Below are 16,210 nucleotides of genomic sequence, written 5' to 3'. Positions count from 1 at the left end.
GTGGGAGCCTAGCCAGTTTGGATGTTCACCTTCCTAGACCAGGATGGAGGGGGGAGGACTTTGGACTTTCCACAGGGCAGGGAACCCTGACTGCCCTTCAGACTGGAGAGGGAGGGGGAGAGGAGTGGGGAAAAAGGGAGAAGAGTGGGAGGAGGGGGGAAAAGGGAGCCGGGGAGGGAAATGGGAGGCGGGGAGTAGGCAGAAATTTTTTTTTTCAATTAAAAAAAAAAGTCTTAGTAATCCAACTGTCTCTGTCTCTCTCAATCAGCTTTTAAGTGGATGCTTGGGATTCAAACTCAGGTCGCAATGCATGCACAGCAAGCACTCCTACCCACCAAGTCATCATCCCAGCTCTCATTGAAGAGATTTTATAATACCTCATTTTACTTCAAACTTATTTTCACATGAAAAATCTATTAGTACAGTTGTATGGACACTTACAACACAGCATAGACTTTACTACAATAAATTTGGACTCTGTACTCACGTCTTCTGATGCAATGGAGCAGGCAGAACGTAATACTTTCTCCACTGTTTTAATTTATCATATATTTTTAAACATAGACTTATTTAAAAAGCAGTAAGCTTGACAAATTGCCAGGGAATTAACAATACATCCTATGAAAACTTGAGCAAGTCCTTTGAAGATTTTTGAGAAAGATCGGACAGAAAGGGAGTATCTCTTTAGGCAAATTTATGTTATTTAATCTTTCCATTAAGTCATAAAATATTTTTAACAATGTAACATATAACAGGAAAAACGGAAACTTTAATTTGAAATGGGAGGTAATTTGAATTTCCAGAGATAATTCCAGAACAGTATTTTATTTATATTTTCTCAATTTTCACAATCATATTAACAATTGCTAAAAATAAAACCTCTGATGATGTGAAGAGATACAGAAATAAAAAGTTTAATAATAAAATTTAAGCAAAATAGTTCAGGAAAGTAGATATAATTAGAAAAGAGAAGAAATGCTAGATGGTACAGGCCTGGAGCCTGGGGCTACTGAAGGACCTAAGAAAGAAGGAGCCTAAGTTTAATACCTGCCTGGGTACAGGACCACTTCAAGGCCAAACTTGACAACTTACTGAGACACTACTGAAAAGTGAACATACAGACACAAAGAGAGACAGAAACAGGCACACAGAAGAAAGATATAGCTCAGTGACAACATGCTTAATAAGATGAAAGCACTAGATTTAATAACAGCTGTCTCAAATTAAAGAGACAAAAGTTTGTGTTAAGTTGCAAACATTTTAGTAGAGCAGAATAAAATCTCACAACTTAGAATAGGACCAAGTGAATATAATAAGTGAGGTAGACTACAAAAGGTTTCCTACATAAAGTTAACAAGTGTATGGAAACTATGTCAGCTGACCTTGATGAAACATAATAAGAGTTTAAATACAGAAATTAGAATTAATAAAATGGTAATTAAGTATTATGTATTGAATTATAATCTAGTGACTAATTATAAACAAGAATATAGTAAATCTACTGTCTTGAAAAACCACAAATACTATGGGCACTAGTTTATATCTAAATAAGGTTGTTAGAAATAATTGTAAAAACTCCTGCATACCTAAAGTTTGTTATGCTTCTCTTGATATCAGCATGCCACAGTCTCTACCTCCAAGATGGTGGGATGAAAGGCATTCTGGGTCTTATCAGCAATATACACCTATGATCCTAGTACTATGGAAGTTAGTGCAATAAGACTAAGAGTTCAAGATCAACCTTAATTGACAAGAAATTCTAAGATAGCCTAGGCTACATAACAAGACCCTGTCCCAAAATTAAAAAAATAAAACAAAATTAGCTTTTTGAATGAGCATTATAATTTGTACTAAAGAGCTGAAGTAAGAGAATACTTCGGTAGTAATGTGTATTAAGAACATCTCCAAAATTAAAGCATTTTTAGTTTAACTCATTCTACCTACATCTCACTTATCAGGTGTATACAAAGAAGCAAAAATATAAGATTTTCTTAAAGTGACTGTCAAAGAAATGTATATTTGTTTTACATGTATATTTATAAATAGATGTTTTAACGTGTCATAAAAATTGACTTTAAATTATATATACCTCTCTTGATCAAACTGTTACTTGTACTGTGAAAGGAAAATCATTGAAAACATTCCTATTAAGACATATTCTCTAGAATACTACATGAAATTTTGGAAAACTACTTGGCAATGTAAACTAAATTTTTTCTTGGGTAATTTCATTCTCTGTGATTCATTATTATTCATAACTGCTTACTGTTTAAAAAAAAAGTTTAGGAATAATTTTGTCTATACAATGACCTATTTCCCTAAATTTTAACCATCCTCTAGTTATCTAAAATGCTTCTACAATGAAATGACTCTTTTTGTAATAAACGCTTCGTTTATCTCTGTATTCCCTTCAGTTTTTATATTCATACCTGAATAGTATTAATAAAATAGTTTTCTGATTTATTTCCTCTTAATGAAGTAGCTATCAAGTTTTATTATATATTAGAATCAATTAGTCATCAAAATCACTTCCATGAAATTTTACATATAAATTACAAATGTACCACAAATCATTAAGAATGTCTATGTGGGTGACAGCTAAGAACCTGAACTTTTCAAGGATTAAGTGAGCTAGTGGCAGCAAAGTAAGGCAACTCTATTCACAAATTCACAATATTGCTTAGAACAAATGTTAGTACACTAAAGATTGGAGGAACTCTTTGATTTCAATAACTTGTATTATAATTTTGGCATTGTTGAGATAGTTGACAGGCTAACATATCACATGGGTTCACCTTCTTCTGCCATATTTAAATTCCTTTTTTTTTTTTTNTTTTTTTTTTTTTTTTTTTTTTTTTTTTTTTTTTTTTTTTTTTTTTGGTTTTTCGAGACAGGGTTTCTCTGTGGTTTTGGAGCCTGTCCTGGAACTAGCTCTTGTAGACCTGGCTGGTCTCAAACTCACAGAGATTCACCTGCCTCTGCCTCGGGAGTGCTGGGATTAAAGGCGTGCGCCACCACTGCCCGGCCCATATTTAAATTCTTGAATATACTTTATAAAAATTCTTTATTTGTTTGTTGTTTTTTCAAGACAAGGTTTCTTTGAGTAGCCTTGACTGTTCTGGAACTAGCTCTGTGGGCCAGGAGGGTCTGGAGCTGACAGAAATGCCTGCTTCTGTTTCTTTGAGTGCTATAATGCCCTACCACCACCTGGCTAGATATAAATTCTTAACGTAATGAGAATTTAATTGATTGAAAAGTATCTCTATAAAAATATTTCAAAATTCCAAAGTTTATTAGATTTTAAGTTAAAGTAGCACACATTTCTTATATTCCACCACAAAACAAAAGGAGCATATAGAAGGTCCTTGTACTTCAACTCATTCACATCTGATATAGTTTGTTTACCCCTAGACTGGCACATGAAGTGGTAGCTGCATGGAGTTCTTGGGGTCACTGAGACTGCACTCAAAAGGAATGCGGGGGAGTTCCCTCTCTTGTCTTGCTCCCTGACCATGACATGTTTGGCCAAGTGTTGCCTTGATAAGGTGAAGTTCCACAAAATTAATAGGATCAGGTAAATAGATAATAGCTGGAACCTACAAAAGCATCAGCCAAAATAGAAGTTTCCTCTTCATAAGTTAATTAACTTAGATACTAGTCTTAGGAATCTGAACTATATAGTATTTAACATAAAACACATATAGATATTCACACCAACTGGGAAAAAATAAACTATAAAAAAATGTCATCTAAGCCAAAATCAGCTTTTATGATCAAACAAATTGAAGGATTAAAAAATCTAGAAATTTAAGAGGTGTTTTAGACACAAAATTCAAGAAGAGAAATTGGGGCTGAAGAAATGAATAAACCATTAGAGCATTGGCCAGGGTTCAATTCCCATCATTGCCATGACATCTCACAAACTATATCTCCAGTTTCAAGGGGTCCGATACCCTTACATAAACACACATGCAAGCAAAACATAAATGTATATAAGATAAAAATAAAATCATTAAAAATTTAAAAAATGAAGAAGAGAAATAGAAGATATAACAATGCATGAATAACAACTCACTTAATTCTTATAGAATGTGACTAAAATATGACGTAAAAGATAAGGGCAAAATATTTCTGTAATTGAGAACATGTAAAATACTTTTGGTATGAAATGCAAGATAAATTGTGACAATCTGATTGGAAGGGCATCAGTTAAATTACATATATTTTTACTGCTTTATTCAAATGGAAATAGATATTAATAAAAAGAAAGAGCAAATCACAAAAATTAATCTAGAGAAGATAATCCTGTTACTGCCAAAAGAGGAACATCTTCTAGGAAACAGATATCTTCCAGAAATCAAAAGGATACATGAGAAGAATAAGGGATGAATTTAAGAGAATACAAGAACTAACGTTACCACAAATACAATATAAAAATTAAACTCTGAAAGAGTTTCCGAAAGAGTTTCCGAATCTTATAATACATCAGAACTAGTAACTGTGATTAGTTTGTGAAGAATAAGAATAGAACCACATATTCTAAATGGAAATTAGAGCACTCAAGCAACATGTTCCAAGTAGAAGGACACAAGTGTGTGGAAAATCTAGAAAGTGAGAAGATTCTGTGCCATATAAGTTTTGAGAAATTTTTGATTAAATACAGCTAAGCAAAATTTTCTGGACTAGAATTTCTAACAAACTTAAATAATATGTCTCAATAATGTCCAATATAGGTTCACATACAACACTGCTCAAATTTACCCAACCCCTAACCATTTTCCCTCTAAAGCATTTAAGAAAGGTAGCATTTCATGTTGGAAATAATTAAATGAAGTCAAGAATTGGAGACTGTCAGACTTAATGCAAAATGTTAACTTTAACTCAAGCCTTTATAAATACTATTGTCTTCTTTTATGCACCAAGCCAAAAACTTTTGGACTAATCAACATATTTAACAATTCAAAAGTATATGAAAGGAAATCAATTTGTACAGATATTGGAATATTATACCTCATCAAATTCTTCAGTCATTTTTCTGATGATTTCTGCATTCTGCATATTTCGAAACATCTCTATTCTGACAGTACCTGTGGAAAAATAGATTTTATAGTTAATCTTTACCTCATATTAAACAATAAACCTAATCTCATCACTATTGCAAAGTTAAATAAAATTATTTGGGTTTCCTGTTCATTTCAAATTTTTCCATTAATTAAAAAAAATTATGAGTAGAAGTGTCTTGCCTACATGTGTGTGTGTGTGTGTGTGGTGCCTGCAGAAGCCAGGCGAAGGTATCACATTCCCTAGAATGGGAATTACAGATTGTTGTACACTACCATGTGGATGCTAGAAGCCAAACCCAAGTCCTCTGAAAGAGCAGCCAATACTTTTGACTGATGATCCATCTTTCAGTTCCTCAAATTCATTTTATACCACCTACTTTAAAAGAACATACAATACAGAAACATAACACATTTCAATTAAGTTTTTCTAAAACCATGTGATTAAGTTCTATACAATGATTAAAGATGAAATTTTTACTATCCTAATTCTTTTGTATTACCTTATGGCATAATTTTACCTCAAACATGATTATATAATTTATTAATATACTGATGTGAATTTTTAAAAATGTATTTCCAAGAAAAATCAATGTAATTTCAGCCTGGGGCTATACAGATTAGTGATAGAGCACTTGACTTGCAGAGCACAGCATACAAATGGCAACAATACTGTCCCTAGCATGGCCTCCAGGCCCCTCCCTTCCAAACACATCAATGTAATTTTGAGACAGGAAGAATGGTAGAATGCTTGTCTAGTATGCATAAAGCACCCTGAATTTGAGCTCTAGTGTTGAATAAACAAGGCACAGTGGTACATGCCAATAATCCCAGTACTTAGGAAATGAGGTAAGGGGTATCAAGTTCAAGATCATTCTCTGGTACATAGCAAGTTCCAGGACAAACTGAACTGCATAAGATGCCATCTCTAAGATCAAAGAGAAAAACCCTGTAATTTAAAGAAATTAAAAGTTTATAATGAACACTGAGGCAGAGAATCTTGACTTAATATTTTAAACAAGGTTCACTTTTATTTGGGTAAGTGTAACATATTCAAAATTTTCGTTGTTTTGTTTTTGGGGTGCATAGGTGACTCAGTGTTAAGGGCACTTGCTGCCAAGCCTGATCCAAGTTTCATCCCTTGGACCCACATAGTGAAGAGAGAATCAACTTCTACAAGCTCTCTTCTGACCTCTACATGTGCCATGGGGCATGCTCATACACACACAAATAAATAAGCAAATAAATAAATGTAATATTTTTTAGGCACAAGTTTAAGGCTTGAAGTTTTTAAAAAAAATTTTTCAAATGAACACCCCCCAACAACCACCAGCAATTCAAGCACTTAAGAAATCATCCAATTACTATGAAAATAGTGGCCCTTACAGAACAAACATACTAAGGAGAAAATTACTCTACATGTGACCTGAATATTAGATCATAAAAGCAATACAGTCCTACTTTTTTCTATGAGTTGTAGGGAACATCAACGATACTGAGACTATAGAGACTTTGAAGTAAGGACTCTTAAGTTTCCTGAAAAAAAGAAATTCATCCCCTAGACAAGACTTACATGACTGTGACCCTGAGCAGCAAACTGAACATAGCCCTATCAGACCCAGAGAATCAGAACTACTCCATCTGAGCTGCTATAAAATTCTTGAATCACAGAAACAGTGATAATGATAAACAATTCTGTTTTTAATCAATGAATTAGACTAATGTGGCAAAAAGCAATAAACATGTAGTACAGATTTCTCAAGGATTTAATATAGAGTCATCAGAAATGCATATTTAAAAAAATTTAAAGTATTCTTTTTATGTGTATATATGTGGGAGTGCGAATATGTGCACAGGAATATGTGCAGGTGCATTTGTGTGGAGGCCTGACATTGACATCAAATGTCTCCATCAATTACTCTCCACCTATAACTGAGGCAAAAGCTCACTGCATCCAGAACTGATATTTGGAGTAGCCAGCTTCATTCAAGGGAGTTCCTGTTTTCGCTTGTTGTCACTGGGATGACAGACAGATGGGATTTCCTGATAACCCAGGATTTTATGTAGATTCTGGGGAGCTGAAATCCAGTTTTTATGTTTGTACAACAAGCATTTTTTCCAATTAGCCATCTCTCATGTTCTTTGAAGTAAAAGCTCCTTAATGTTAGATGATTTTTAGAAATGATTCAAGAATTTTACTGTTTACTCAACAAAAAATGCAAACACTGATGAGAACACTCATACATAAATGGCCAAAGGTGATAAATCACAATTGAATAAATTTTCAAAAGCATAAAGGTGCAGTACATAAACTAACAAATTATATATTAGTAAAAGAATCAACGGATATAATACTAATATTGATTTTAAAAAAAAAAGGTTGAAGAAATAGCATCAAAACAGCAAAGTATATGGGCCAGCAAGATATCTCAGGAGGTAAATATGCTTGCTTCCAGGACTGATGAAATGACTCTGATATTGGAGTCAGAGTGATAAAAACTGACACAGGAACTGTCCACAGACCTCCACACACTGTGACAAGCGCAAGTCCACTCATATACACATATGCATAAGTACATAAAATAAGTAAATGAAATGTAATGAAATTATTTTAAAAGACAGAGCATCATGCTATTTGTACAAAGCTCCAAAATGGGGCGTGAAGGAACACACCTTTAATCCTAGCACTCAGGAGGCAGAAGAATATCTTTGTGAATCTAAGGCCAGACTGGTCTGCTTAGGGTTTCTAGGCTACTCACAGCAACACATTGAAATCCTGTCTTTAAAAAACAAACTAAAATACTTCTAAAACAAGCAAACTACAGGCCGGGAGGTGGTAGTGCATGTCTTTAATCCCAGCACTCAGGAGGCAGAGGCAGGCGGATCTCTGTGAGTTCGAGGCCAGCCTGGTCTACAAGAGCTAGTTCCAGGACAGGAACCAAAAAGCTACAGAGAAACCCTGTCTTGAAAATAAAAATTAAAAAAAAAAAAAAAACTGAGGAAGCTGAAAGTCCCTAGCATGATCAAGTATACTTGAAGAGGAGAGATAAGAAATTCAGTGTAAAAAACTCAAGAGATAGGAAAGTTATTATATATTTATTGTGACTGAAGTGGCATTAGGTAGTTACATGCATTTGTAAAAGGTCATACAATTGAACACGGAAATGTGTCAATTTTAATGTAAATTATATCTTTGTTCCATGAATTTTTCTAATTTTAAGAATATGGCCAAATAACGACGGTAGAATCAGGAACTGGGGAAAAAAAAATCATATTTCCTTAGAATACCCATGCTCTGTGGTTCTTCCAACCAACTCTGCAACTTAGAAAATTTAGAAACATGAAAAGCCTAAAACCTTATAAACCTGACCTTACCCGTCACTGGTTGTTTATAGCCTTAGGCAAGGAGGAAAAAAAAGAGTAAGGATAATATTAGCAATACTATTTGAATAGTAACTTTAACACACTGCTGTTAAGCTCCTGAGCACTATAAATAATGCGCTTATTTTCGTGACTGATACCTCAAAAGGTCAAGCACAGTACATTTACCTGCACTTTCACTGAAATACAGTAGCTCAAAAAAAAAAATTATTTGGAGCATTGACACAGGAACTATCCAATGTAAATTGCTTATTAATTCAACTGCTCATTCTTCTCGACAACATGACTAAAAAAAGACTTTGATAACCTCTCCAGATTGCTATAACAGTTTTTCCCTTAAAATATACTTTGTTAAAACTTAAAAAAAATTCTCGTTGTTATAGCAGCTGTATATTGTATTTAGAAACAAATTTTTTATTTTTTTCACTTTCTGTAATTTATAAGTAGACTCAGGTATTTTCAAAGTTTTATCCAATACACTACAGAATTTTACACTTTCTAACAGGAAATATATATATATATATATATCCTATGCCCCCAGTAACACACTTTATAGAGTACTACATACACCATGACTTATTAAAATTTTCATTGCATTTCTTGTTTCAAAGTATCTAACATCCTGAGTATTTTCTTACTGAAAGTTTCTTTGAAAAGGAAAAACAAATTGCATAACTGAACACTAGCATCAAAATTAAAGTGGTGTTCTTAAGACATTTGATTTGGGGCTCTTTAATTTTTTACATTCAAACCTCTCTTTGTATAAAAATGTAAATGTGTATGTGCATGTGCGCCCATAGCTGGGAGTCAGAGGACAACTTGCAAAAGCCATTCTTTCTTTACCCCATGAAGGGATCAAATATAGGCTGCCAGGCTTGACACCAAATACCATTACCTGCTGAGCTACCTCCCGGGCTTTGTATTTTGGATTATAAAGATGTATATATGTCTGCTTTGGCATAATAATACATGACCATGATCTCAGCCTAACCTGTCTACATGATAAGACTATGACAAGGAGAGAGGAGGGAGTGAACAACATATTTGTGATGTACTACATCCATAGAAATAAAATTCTTTAGTAGGTCCCATTTATTCAATGTTGTCCTTAGTGTCCATTGCTGGTGGGAATGCAATCTTGTGCAACCACTTTGGAAAGCAGTGTTTCGGTTTCTCAGGAAATTCGGGATCAACCTACCCCTGGACCCAGCAATACCACTCTTGGGAATATACCCAAGAGATGCCCTATCATATGACAAAAGCATTTGTTCAACTATGTTCATAGCAGCATTATTTGTAATAGCCAGAACCTGAAAACAACCTAGATGCCCTTCAATGGAAGAATGGATGAAGAAAGTGTGGAATATATACACATTAGAGTATTATGCTGCGGTAAAAAACAATGACTTCTCGAATTTTGCATGCAAATGGATGGAAATAGAAAACACTATCCTGAGCGAGGTAACCCAGACCCAAAAAGATGAACATGGGATGTATTCACTCATAATTGGTTTCTAGCCATAAATAAAGGTCATGGAGTGTATACCTGGTGAACCTAAAGAAGCTAAATAAGAAGGTGAACCCAAGAAAAAACATATAGTTATCCTCTTGGCTAAGGGAAGTAGATAAAATTGCCGGGGAGAAAATTGGGATCTTGGGGATGGGGTGAGTTGGGGATAAGGGGGGACAGGGAGAGAAAAGTAAGAAGGGGAGGATTGGGGGAACTTGGGGAAACAGGAAGATTGGGATAAAGGAAGGTTGGATAGGGGAGCAGGGAAGCACATATCTTAGTTAAAAGAGCCACCTTAGTGTTGGCAAGAGACTTGAACCTAGAGTGGCTCCCAGGAGCCCAAGGCGATGTCCCCAGTTAGTCCCTTGGGAAGCTGAGGATAGGGAACCTGAACTGACCCTATCCTATAGCATTACTGACGAATATCTTTCATATCACCATAGAACCTTCATCTGGTGATGGATGGAGATAGAGACAGAGACCCACACTGGAGCACTGGACTGAGCTCCCAAGGTCCCAATGAGAAGCAGATGGAGGGAGAACACGAGCAAGGATGTCAGGACCACGGGGGGTGCACCCACCCACTGAGACAGTGGGGCTGATCTATTGGGAGCTCACCAATGCCAGCTGGACTGTGACTGAAACAGCATGGGATAAAACCGGACTCTCTGATCATGGCGAACAATGAGGACTGATGAGAAGCCAAGGTCAATGGCAAGGGGTTTTGATCCTACTTCATGTTCTGGCTTGGTGGAAGCCTAGCCAGTTTGGATGTTCACCTTCCTAGACATGGACGGAGGGGGGAGGACCTTGGACTTTCCACAGGGCAGGGAACCATGACTGCTCTTTGGATAGGAGGGGGAGGGGGCGAGGAGGGGGGGGGGGGGGGGGGGGGGGGGGGGGGGGGGGGGGGGGGGGGGGGGGGGGGGGGGGGGGGGGGGGGGGGGGGGGGGGGGGGAGGGAAATGGGAGGCTGGGAGGAGGCGGAAACTTTTTTTTTCCTTATTCTCAATAAAATAAAAAAAAGAAATAAAATTCTTAAAACAAAGAAAAATACTTAAAACAGAGATTAAATACTACTCTTTTAAACATTAAAAACTCACGAGAGAATCTTGAACTATTTAACTTATTACCAACAAAGACAAGTGAATCTAACACACAAACACACACACGCCTTTTTGAAAAAAAAAAAAAAAACTTAGAAGATTATTTGATAATGTCTTTCCAGGAAGGCAATATTTCCAATGAAGAAAAGAATTTAAAGATTCTGTTGTTAACAATAAATAATAACTTGGGATAGGCTTGATGGCACATACCTGTAATCCCAGCTCTTGGACTTACACAGGAAGTTTCTGAGTTTGAGGTCATATCAAGCTATAGAGCAAAACCTTATCTCCACATAAAATGATTTTTTAAAAATGATCGTGAGAGAAGGGCTTAATTCAACTTCTGTGGTATGTAATTTTTCAAACATTTAAGAAAACTACAAATTCCTAAATTCTTTGATACTGAGACTATACTTATAGCAAAGCAGTCATATATTTAAAAATGTGTAAGTAATTTACAAGTATCCTGTGAATCACTGTAATAGCAAAAATTAAGAAGTGACATGGCATGAATAAAAATCAGATTAGAAAAAAAATGCTGACAGTGGTAGCAACAGTCAGTAACTGAGTGCTTACTCACTATCTACTAACAAGCTTTCATGTCAATACATTTAATTTGCCCAACAGTTTTATGAGAATGTACTAGTCTTTCTCAATGTACAGATGAGAAAACTAAGACCTCTAATAGCAATCTGCAAACAGATTTGGCTAGTAACTGATATACTTTGACAGAATGGCTATGACTAATCACTATTTGTTCTTCATTATTAAGGGTTCCCCTGAACTGTCAAAATACATTAATGCCATCTGGGATTGATAGAGAATAGTGTGCACGATACACTCATATATTCCAAAAGAAATACTTAAATATATACCATATATTAAAATATTACTAAAAAGGTATGCAGTAAGCTGAAAAAACTGGTTAACTTCAGGAAAAAGAAAACAAGATTGATATTTGGGGGGTAAGAAATATATAACATATGTTTCTGAAATATTTCGAAGGATGTATTTCTCAAAACAAAGTATACATAAATGAGTAGAATAAATCCTTTTAAAAAATATTTATTTTTATTATTTTTTTAATATGAGTGTATGCCTGGTGCCTTCAAGGGTCACAAGAGTCAAATCCACTAGAACTGGAGTTACAGATGGTTGTGAGCCACAAGAGGGCATGGAAGAACTGAACCTGTGTCCTCTATAGACAACCACTGACCTATTTCTCCAGTGATGCTCCTGATTCCATTTTTATTTTTTATTTGTAAAAGATTAATACAATTCTTACTAATCATAAGTATAGAATTATTGTCATGGGCCATATGTAGAGATTTTGACCAATTGTTATTTGTACAGTTATAGAAAGTGGAAGAAGCTTTAGAAGGTGAGATCTAACATAAGGAAAGAGGTCACTGCAGTTTATCTTGGAGATTATAGTCCTGTGGCCTCTTATTTTCTCTTTTTCTGCTTCCTGAATGCCATGATTTGAATAGCCTATATCATACATTTCTACGGCCATTAGACATTCGAATCTTTACCTCAATGTAACAGAGACAAATGAGTATGAACTGAAAATTCTGAATGTTGATGTCAAAATAAATCTTTCCTGCTTGTAATGAAAACCGACCAATCCAGAAAATTAAAACAAGAGGTTATGACTATACCAAACTTCATCACTGAGTTCAGAACCATTTGAATTAAGTTTGGAAGAAATCTGGAAGGTTTCAGGACAGAGGCCTAAAACGCTCTAAGAAATACAAAGTGTGGGATTTTAATGGAAACTGAGATGGCCAACATACCGAGTAGAATTTGGAGAAAAATGACTGCTCATGAGGTTTCTATTTGTGAATTAGACTAGAGATCATTTGTGTTACACACATACATACATACACACATACATGATGGAGGTGGGTCTTGTATCTTATCTGTTGCTTTCATTGGTTAACTAATAAAGAAACTGCCTTGGCCCTCATAGGACAGAAAATTAGGTAGGCGGAGTAGACAGAACAGAATGCTGGGAGAAAGAAGCTGAGTCAGTCAGTCGCCATGATTTTCCCACTCCTGACACAGCCATAGGTTAAGATCTTCCCTGGTAAGCCACCTCGTGGGCTACACAGATTATTAGAAATGGGGTAGGTCAATATGTAAGAGCTAGACAATAAGAGGCTGGAACTAATGGGACAGGCAGTGTTTAAAAGAATACAGTTTCCGTGTAATTATTTCCAGGCATAAGCCAGCCATGCGGGCGGCTGGGTGCCGGGGACGTAGCCCAGCCTCTCTTTCTTACAACACATACATATACACATACATACATATGTACGCACGCACACACAAAAACCCATATGTGTTTTGTAATTTAAAGGCTAAACTTAAAGATGACAGAATAATAATGTGGTCTAGAGCAGTTCAAGGGAACATAGAATTCAGGTACTGCTAGCTGTGTTTAATAGTTGTTGCAAAATCTGTTCAGTGATTTTTGCAGAAATCCTATAAACTGGGATTAACGATGCCCCTTTAGGAGAGATTAGACAAACACCCTACACCTGGATAACAGGAATACCTTGAAGGAATTTCAAAAATAAGCCAGTTCATGCACGAGGCAAACTCAAGGATAGTGTAAACCCCATCTCAATGGCTCTCCCTTAAGAGTTTTACAAGAAAAAACTGCTCACAAAGAACCACCTAGGAAGTGTTTCCTCAAGATTACTTTACTATGCTCAGTTACCAAGCATTCAAGAGACTGTTGCAACCACAGTTTAAGCCTGGCTATGACTCAAGCTGAAAAGTAAAAATGATCCCATAGAAAACAGTGCTGATTTTTCAAGAATGCAGAAAGGAAGACTATACAGACACATCCATCCACATTTCAAAAAAAAAAAAAATCCAGGAAGGTTGGGCAATTTCTGACAAGTTTGTAATTACTGTATGTACTACTTAAGAAGGGATATACAAAGAATGAAGCTAAGATGCAATCAAGATGCCAGGAACTTAAAAATAAACAGGATATGGAATGTTGGTCTAGGAAAACTGCAGATAGAAAGGAAGAGAGATAGAGAGGAGGGGAGGAAGAATGGGAGGAAATTGTGGGCTATCAAATTGCAAGGCTGCAGGGGTGGAGTTTTCCAAACACAATGAACTTCTATTATACCATTATGAGCCTGAAAGTTGGATATGGATCTACAAGATTTTAGCATTTGGCCAGCTAGGCTTCAGTCTTTATTCTAGTCTCTCCTACTTTCTAGGCTCCTACACTTACTTTTTAGAATGAACTGTTTGTTTTATGCTACTAAATGTTGTAAGAACAGAAATTTCTTTTTGATATTAAAGGTATTTCTTTTTTATATTACTGGACTTTTTCTTGAGCAACAATGGAACTGATAACACCACGCTCTTTAAAAATAAGAATAATTACATTTTGAAAACCACCATATGCGGTAAAAGGGTAGCAGGATATGATTTAAATATGAAATCCCTTACACATTTTGAAACTTTGACCTGCAGCTTGGGGAGCTACTTTTTTACACGTGTTAAAAATGCTAGCAAGTGGTGGTTACCTGAAGGAAATAGGTCACTGACAGTGTTAACTTTGGAGTTATATCTTGATCTAGAGGTTTTCTGTTAACAATCCTATCTAATTTCCAGCCTCCATGAAATAAGCAGCCTTTGCTACAACTGTCAGCTGACATTATATTTTGAGTTCAAAGAAGTAGTCACCCAACCATGAACTAAAACAACAAACTAACCCATGAACAAAAATAAATCTTTCCTGACTTCCATTTCACTGCAAGCAAAGTAACACTAACAAAATGTCTACAAAGGCGCTTGTGGAATCTTCATTAATGTGTGCACAATGAAGTATACAAGTACAAAACCAAACACTAATTTACCAGAATGCAAAAATTTATGGCTTCTTTCTATCATATGTGCTGTGGGATGTCCTACTGTATGCTGTGACTACGTGTTGCTCTCATTGGTTGATAGCTAAAGCCAGACAGGATAAGGGCAGGTAGAAAATTCAGGCAGAGATACAGGAAAAGGGCAGAGTCTGGGAGAAGCCAGTAAGACACAGAGGAAGCTAGATATGTAAAAAACAAGGCAACATCACAGCCACGTGGCAAAATATAAATGAGAAATATGGGTATTTGAAGTTAAGAGTTAGCTAATAATAAGTCTGAGCCATTGTCCAAATATTTATAATTGATATTATGCTTCTGAGTGATTATTTGGGAAATGGGGGTGGGTGGGAGAGAAACCTCAGATTACATATATGAAAAAAGGTTAATTTTAAAAACACCTCAAAACTAAAAGTAAAACATACTGTTTGATAAATATCACTATGTACAAAAAAAGGTTAGTGCTAACAATTATAATGACAACATAGAATAAAAAGAAGGAACCTTTCTTTGTAATACATTGTAGTTACAAGATCTTTGAAATAATACAAAGTAGTATTTTTCAGCTCCACTACTTATTAGAGCTGAGACAATGCAAGATGTACATAGTCTCTATGAAACTCAAATAACTTATTTTTTTAGTTAACTGCCTTTTTGATTTTTCTTGCAACTGACAAGATTTCATTCTTTTTATGGCTGAAAAAAACATCCTGTTGTGTGGTATGCAGACATCCAAATCTTTAGTATAATGTCCAAAAGTGGCAGAGTTGGGTTATTTAGTAGATGATCTATATCCATCCACCTATCTGCCTATTTATTAATTTGTTTGTTTGCTCATTTATTAACTCATTGAGAGCCTTGGTTTCCATCCATAGGGTCAGAAGACATTATAACTGGAGTGAAACAGAATCCCAATGCACACTTCATTTACATATCCCTGATGGACAACCATACTGAAATTTGTTTTTATGTTTATGTGGGCCATTTGAACACCATCTTTTGAGAGCTGTGTTCTCATTGCATTAGTCTATTAAATGACTGATTGTTTGAGATAACAGACTGTGAAGGTGAGGACAGGGCCTCACATCCAGTGCATTGATAAGTGCTTCAATTCCTAGAACTTGGAGACTGTATAGCACATTGAAGTTCAAAGATATTTGCAGGGGGAAAAAAAAAACACAAATTAAGTATTTTAATATTGTGTCTGCAGTTCGTAAAAAGTTCAGTAAATACTGGGTTGAAGTTTAGTAACTCCATTTTTACC

At 35.6% G+C, this 16,210-nt stretch overlaps 1 protein-coding gene across 3 annotated transcripts in view; it reads right to left on the bottom strand.

Annotated features, from left to right (window-relative positions):
* Stag1 (STAG1 cohesin complex component) overlaps positions 1–16,210 on the bottom strand; it is a 305,418-nt gene that overhangs the window by 155,187 nt on the left and 134,021 nt on the right. For all 3 annotated transcript variants that reach the window (XM_050139376.1, XM_050139375.1, XM_050139374.1), the window contains one exon: positions 5,011–5,087. In XM_050139376.1, coding sequence (XP_049995333.1) covers positions 5,011–5,087 — 77 coding nt within the window. The remainder of the gene's footprint in view (positions 1–5,010; positions 5,088–16,210) is intronic.

The sequence above is a fragment of the Alexandromys fortis genome, unplaced genomic scaffold, assembly GCF_014885135.2.
Source record: "Alexandromys fortis isolate MF-2015 unplaced genomic scaffold, M_Fortis_MF-2015_v1.1 scaffold_36, whole genome shotgun sequence".
In the NCBI taxonomy this organism is placed as follows: Eukaryota; Metazoa; Chordata; class Mammalia; order Rodentia; family Cricetidae; genus Alexandromys; species Alexandromys fortis.
Note: the sequence above shows the minus strand (reverse complement) of the source record. Positions and strands in the feature narration are given on the sequence as shown.